The 5,950-nt window shown below is 43.0% G+C and overlaps 1 protein-coding gene across 1 annotated transcript; it reads right to left on the bottom strand.

Annotated features, from left to right (window-relative positions):
• Positions 1–615: 615 nt before the first annotated feature.
• Positions 616–3,315, bottom strand: LOC120712105 (elongation factor Ts, mitochondrial-like). The gene is made up of 4 exons (XM_039997824.1): positions 3,128–3,315; positions 2,539–2,800; positions 2,274–2,446; positions 616–970 (listed from the first exon to the last, which is right to left on the bottom strand). Exons 2-4 carry the CDS (start codon positions 2,786–2,788, stop codon positions 851–853), a joined length of 543 nt encoding a protein of 180 aa, XP_039853758.1. The 5' UTR covers positions 2,789–2,800; positions 3,128–3,315; the 3' UTR covers positions 616–850.
• Between the last annotated feature and the right edge of the window lie 2,635 nt (positions 3,316–5,950).

The following is a 5,950-nucleotide window of genomic DNA, read 5'->3' as shown; positions in this document are numbered from 1 at the left end:
AAGTAAAAGACCACTAACTTAACTCTAATTGACCATAGCCCTGAGAAAACTTCTGCTACATTACCAGGCCTTAATGTAGCAGGCCTACTATAATGCTGAGCCAGCCCAAAGGTTCCAGCTGACTGCCCATGACATGGTTCTTGAATTCTTGATCAGACTTAAATATAAAAGCTCAGAGTTCAGATGAAAAATCCAAATCCATAACTGGTAGTGCAGGAACATTTAGTCAACTGCAAAATATTATTCCCTCCGTCCACAAAAGAATGCAATTCTCGCTTTTTCGATGAATCAAACAGTCTGAACTTTGACTAAATTTATAGAAAAAGTAATAACATTCATGATACAAAATAAGTATCATAAGATTAGTTACAAATTATATTTTTCATAATAAATTTATTTGGACTTTTGGAGACATAAGCACTAATACTATTTAATACAAATTTGGTCAAACTTGAACTAGTTTGATCGGCACGGATCCCATAGTTGCATTCTTTTGTGGATGGAGGAAGTATCATATTTTTGTGGATGGAGGAAGTATCATATTGAAGATCAAGTACTAGAAGCATTAGAACATAGACTGTCATGGAGGGCTGCGCTGCAATACCCAAGAAGCAGCTATGCACACGAGTGTGGCTGATTCGACTGCCGCAGGAAAAGCCCCAATTGTGCCATCCCCAGTTGGTTAGGTCTATTTAGTAATTGGGGCTATCCAAACTGTGGTCTTCTGTTTCAGGCTAAATTCATTAATTAGTTGACCACCAGACTATCAAAATCAAGCAATAACAAGCCCCTTTCCTTCTTTTGTACCAAGGCCATAACACAGACCAACACATGGAAGATATCCAAAAGCTCACCAACAAAGATAGTCATAAAGTAACATATGACATACCTCCAAATATTCAGGATCAAAAGGAAAAAACAATTGACCAGGACCCTGAGCAGACAAAGCCATCTTTGCCACTGATGAAGCCTGCATGGTGAATGAAATTAGAAAATATAGATAAATCAAGGCTGAATGTGCGCAATGATGGAAGATTAATAGAATCAACAAATGAACTAAAAAATGGTGTTGCACCCAAGATGTAAATAGACAAAGTATTAAAAACCTAAGAGATAGCAAAGCTATGACAGAAGAACCTAAAGCATACAGTTGCTACAGAATTTGAAATTGAAACCAACTGCAAACTGCTCAACATACAGGTAGAAATTTTCCCTTTCTTACTCTCTGTTCGCCTAAACGGCCGTTTAGTCCGTTTAAACAGCGTTTAAACAGTAAACAGAGGTCACCCGTGTCGTTAGGCCCTAAACGGTGAATTAAACGGTTGGACCGTTTAAACCCATTTAAACCGTTAAAATCCGTCTAAATCGTCTAAACAGAGTCGAGTTAATCATGATTAAATGAGCTAGATGATCATTTAATTCATAATCTAGTCAATAGGAGGACTACAACTACCACAATCAATACCGAACCAAGTAGCACCGTAAGTATATGAAATGTTGTGGGATTTAAATTTCTTCCGGAAAGATTATTTGGAAGAATAGTTACTATTTACATGTGCAAATATGTAGACTTTCTAGCATATTTGACATTTAAGTACATAAATATGCATATTTTAATGTTAATATGCCAAACCGTTTAGGCCGTTTAACTCTGTTTAAACACCGTTTAAATGGCCTAAACACTAAACAAAGGGTGACCGACTGTTTACCGTTTAACGTTTAGGAAAACATTGTTCTTACTTGATGTTAACACAATTTAACAGATATATCCACACCTACAAAATGATATAGATATTGCTCTTGGCATATCCAGCAAAAAGAAATATGGAATGGCATTATAAAACCCAAAAGACCCTAACAGAAGAAATACTAGAAGCAAAAGGATCCAGGGAGTAGCAGACAATATGTTTTAACAATACACAATTCAATGAGCGAACACAAGCAAAAATGAGGTAAATAGAATCTTCTTTGCGCGATAAAGTGTGACAGCAAAGAATGGAAATACCATGCCGTACTAGTAGTCAATAAGTACCACCAAGTGAGGCCAGCATTTACTTTCAAATGATTTGATTATGCTAAATAGCAACAAATTTATTTTTCTACCACCATATACTTATCTTAAGTAAATAAATCTAAAAGAACCTTATCTCCAAATTGCTAACATGATTTCATGTGCATCGTACTTTTCAGGTGCAAGCTTGTTAAACAAAAACCAACAAAGCAGCTTAGTTCCCTATTAATAAAGATAAAATATTACAGGGAATGAAACCAACCAGATACTGGAAAACATCATTTCTTGCTACGAAATCAGTTTCACAGTTAAGCTCAATCACAGCTGCCCTTTTCTCATCTTGTGCAATAGCTAGCAAACCTTCAGCAGCAGTCCGTGAAGACTTTTTGGCAGCAAGAACCACTCCTCTCTTCCGCAGGTCTTTCTGTGCAACCTCTGAAAGAAATAAACAAACTCAAATAGAATAAATCAAAATAATTAAAGATATCAATTAAAGTACTCCAACACAGTGAGAAAGAAGAGCTAACCAATATCCCAGTCGCAGCTAACCAAGGAAGCCTTGACATCTTTGATTGGAGCACTCGTTCTTTCTCGGAGTTGTTTAATAAGGTTCATTTGCTCTGAAGAAGACACTTGAGAGCTGAATCTCCTATGAAACATATCATTTTGGGGAACAGGAGTGCCCAATAGACGAGTTTCGAATGCTGAAGCAGCTTGCTGTTGAGCACGAAACAGAAGCCCCAATATGGGCCTCCTAGCACCTTGACCCCAAGCCATCCTCAGAATATACTACACCATGGCATATACAATGCTTTTTCAGTGAACTAAACAATAAGTGAGCATTGCAACAGTACAATTTCCTTTCAGAAAAATACTGTATCATTATTTCCAGAACTGTATTGGAGGCATTTACACTAGTTGGAACACAGCAGCACAGGAAGTTTGGATTTTATTGTCCACAGCCAGGGGCGGACTCAGCATAGGACATTGCAAACGAACTCGAAGTTAGTAGGTAATATATTGTAACTGGATCAGAGATCCAAATACAAATAGCTCTGTTAGGGTTTGGGGTGCTCCGTCTCGCACAGCAGAAGGAAAAAGAAGGGGCGGGCATACCTGGTGGATGCTCGTCGCCGGCAAAGGGCTGGGCGAAGAAGTGACGAATGGCGTCGCCGCTCGCCCAGTCGTCGCCGCCAGGGAAAGACGAGCAAGGGAGGAGAGGGTGCGAAACAAGGGAAAGGGTTTAAGAAACAGAGATGCGTGAGGCCTGAGCCCGAAGGCGGCGAAGGGCGGGGAGGGCTGCAATTATGGATGGCAATGGGGCTATCCCCGCCGGGGACCGAGAGAACATTATTACAGCAACTCCAACATTGATCTTCCTCTTTACCATTTTCACTTTTTTTCAATATAGGGAATTGATGTTGAAAAAACCTACTCCAGCAGATTGATTTTACATCTATCTTTCCTCTTTATTTTTTCTCAATCCCCAATAATTTCTCTCCAATCCCCAATAGAAAGGAGAGACATCACATCTCCCTTTCCATATAGAAAGAAGGAAAATCAATCTACTGGAGCACTTCTTCCATATATATTGAAATTAAGAAAAGAAATTTCCCTATATAGTGAGAAAGGAGAAAGTGAAAAATCAATTTGTTGGAGTTGCTCTTACCCCTGAAGAACTCCCGCTCCCCGTCCCCGTAGCTGCTCGCGGGGACAGATTGTCCCCGTCCCCGTCCCCGAATAGGGATTACAGACCCGACGGGTCCCCGTCCCCGACAAATCCCCGAATCAATATACAGTTTATGGATGCTAAAATCAATATAAATCAAGGCAATTACCAGCAACTCAACAAGAATGCCTTAAACATATTGAATTCATCTATCACCACACATATAATTAATTCAGCAACCTGGGAGGTGGTTTGAAGAATCTGGAGTTCTGGACTTCTTCTCGTGTGGACAGCTGGTTAGTTTGAATAGAATCTGGACTCCTCCTCTCGTGGAGGTGTAGCAGCACTGCAGCGGTGACAGATTTGGCGAGGGCATGCGGGCTACACCGGGCTTCGATGGTGAATCTAGCAGCTGCGGCAGCGACACTCACCGGCGACGGCAAGCGGACTGCGGAGGCGATGAGGTGCCGCGCTAGCGCCGCGCGCAGAGAGAGCCAGAGGGTGCAGTGCCACCTGGGTGAGGAGAGGAGGCGCACCGCGCACAGCTGCTTCGTGGATGGAGACGATTGAGAGACACCGAGGGAGAGAGACTGTGAGAGAGAGTGAGGTCTGAGACTGAGAGAGAGAGATGGAGTGCTGGACGGCGGCGCCCGCTGGAGCAATCGGGATTCAAGTCAGTGAATTACTATAGCGGTAACTTTCGATTAGTTCCCGGGCGTTCATTTGCGGATGGATGGATGAGATCCAGTGCTACAGAGGTCATGGTACAGTGAACCTGTGAACAGTAAAATCGACACAGTACCTCAACTACAGTAATTAACGTTAGGCTACTGTTCACACAGACACAATTTACTGTACCTTTTGCTGACTTTGCTTCAGCACGGCAGACAAGCCGGATCGTGGAGCAGGAGATGGGAGAAGAGAGAAATGAGCTAGGGTTACAACGCTGGTTTTATACGGTGTTTATGGGCCTGGACTTTGTTTCAGTGGCCGGTGGGCTTCTTTAGTGTTGCTGCCGGGGTCACCGACAGGGAACGGGGACGGGGACACAAGGAACGTTCCTGTCTTGGTTCACCCGACGGGGATGATATTTGGTCCATTAAGATCTCCACGGAGACTAAAAATATCCCATTTACATCCCCTAATGAATGAAATCCCCGTTGGGGATCGGGGCCCGTTGCCATCCATAGCTGCAATGAGCCGACAGCCAAGCTCGAGCGAGCCTGCCACCGCAAACCGGAGCCGAGGCCGATGCAAGCGTGAGATGCCGTCGAGCCTAACCCTTTTTTTTTCGAAAACAGAGAGAGATATTGGCCGTGTTTGTTTACTCTTATAAGTCCTTAGAACGGACTTTGACAGCTAATTAGAATGTCAAAATTCTGGTAGGGAAGTAATATTGGAAAAGATTCCTAATGATAGGAAGTCATTAAAACTTACTATCAAAGCTTTAAAACCCGGAGGGGAGGGCAAGATAGTTCCTACGATACATGCGTCGGCCTGCTGCCCAGGCATGACCGGTCGCTTCGACCGATCCGGCACAGAGACGACCCAGAACTTTCAAGCCTAAGACCCCGGAAGCGGGTAATAGAAAGTCAATGAGTCAAAGGTGCAATTAGCAAAGCAGAAACTCACCTTTGATCAATTGCTAATCAAGTACACAAAGGTCGTTCCAAAAAATTGGCCACTAAAAGAAAGAACCAAGTACATCTCCGCGTCAACGCAAGCGTTCTTCTCCTAGGGGAGAATCCAGCAAGCGTAGAGCACTACAGTACAACGCCGTGGGCGTCACCGGCATTGGGTTTTTCTTATTCTGCATGGGAGCATGAAAGAATTTGGATGTATTGTTATCTGATGCTACACCCACCATTTCACCATAGAAGGGAGGATCACAGAAAACCTGTGTTCGACGGGTTGACGCGATCAGTGCATGACCGATTGTGACCACACCAATCAGATCAGAGGCAGCAGCCTGCACCGGTCTCATCAGAGACTGAGCAAAGCTTCTTTCCCAAGACAGGAGTACTGTGTCAGGGGACGGAAAGAAGAAGTGCAGCCTACCATTGATCCAAAAAAGGTTAAAGATGATGTTGTAGTTCAGATTGGTGATATTAAAGTAGTTGTTGGTAATGTGGGCAAAAAAACCGATGGTATTTGGTAAATCAGTTAATTCTCCCATTCAGAGGCCTATCAGGGCTAATGATCATCAGGCCAACAGTAGTAATTCAACATCAAAGTACTTTCAACCAAGGTGGTGTCCTCCAGGATTGACT

This window comes from Panicum virgatum, chromosome 6K (assembly GCF_016808335.1).
Source record: "Panicum virgatum strain AP13 chromosome 6K, P.virgatum_v5, whole genome shotgun sequence".
Lineage (NCBI taxonomy): Eukaryota > Viridiplantae > Streptophyta > Magnoliopsida > Poales > Poaceae > Panicum > Panicum virgatum.
This window is presented reverse-complemented; position numbering and strand designations above follow the sequence as displayed.

Coding starts and splice junctions, on each gene's coding strand:
- LOC120712105 (XM_039997824.1), bottom strand. CDS start 2,788: ATGGCTTGGGGTCAAGGTGCTAGGAGGCCCATATTGGGGCTTCTGTTT. Junction 2,447..2,538: donor TAGCTGCGACTGGGATATTG/GTTAGCTCTTCT, acceptor TATTTCTTTCAG/AGGTTGCACAGAAAGACCTG. Junction 971..2,273: donor ATGATGTTTTCCAGTATCTG/GTTGGTTTCATT, acceptor TTCACCATGCAG/GCTTCATCAGTGGCAAAGAT.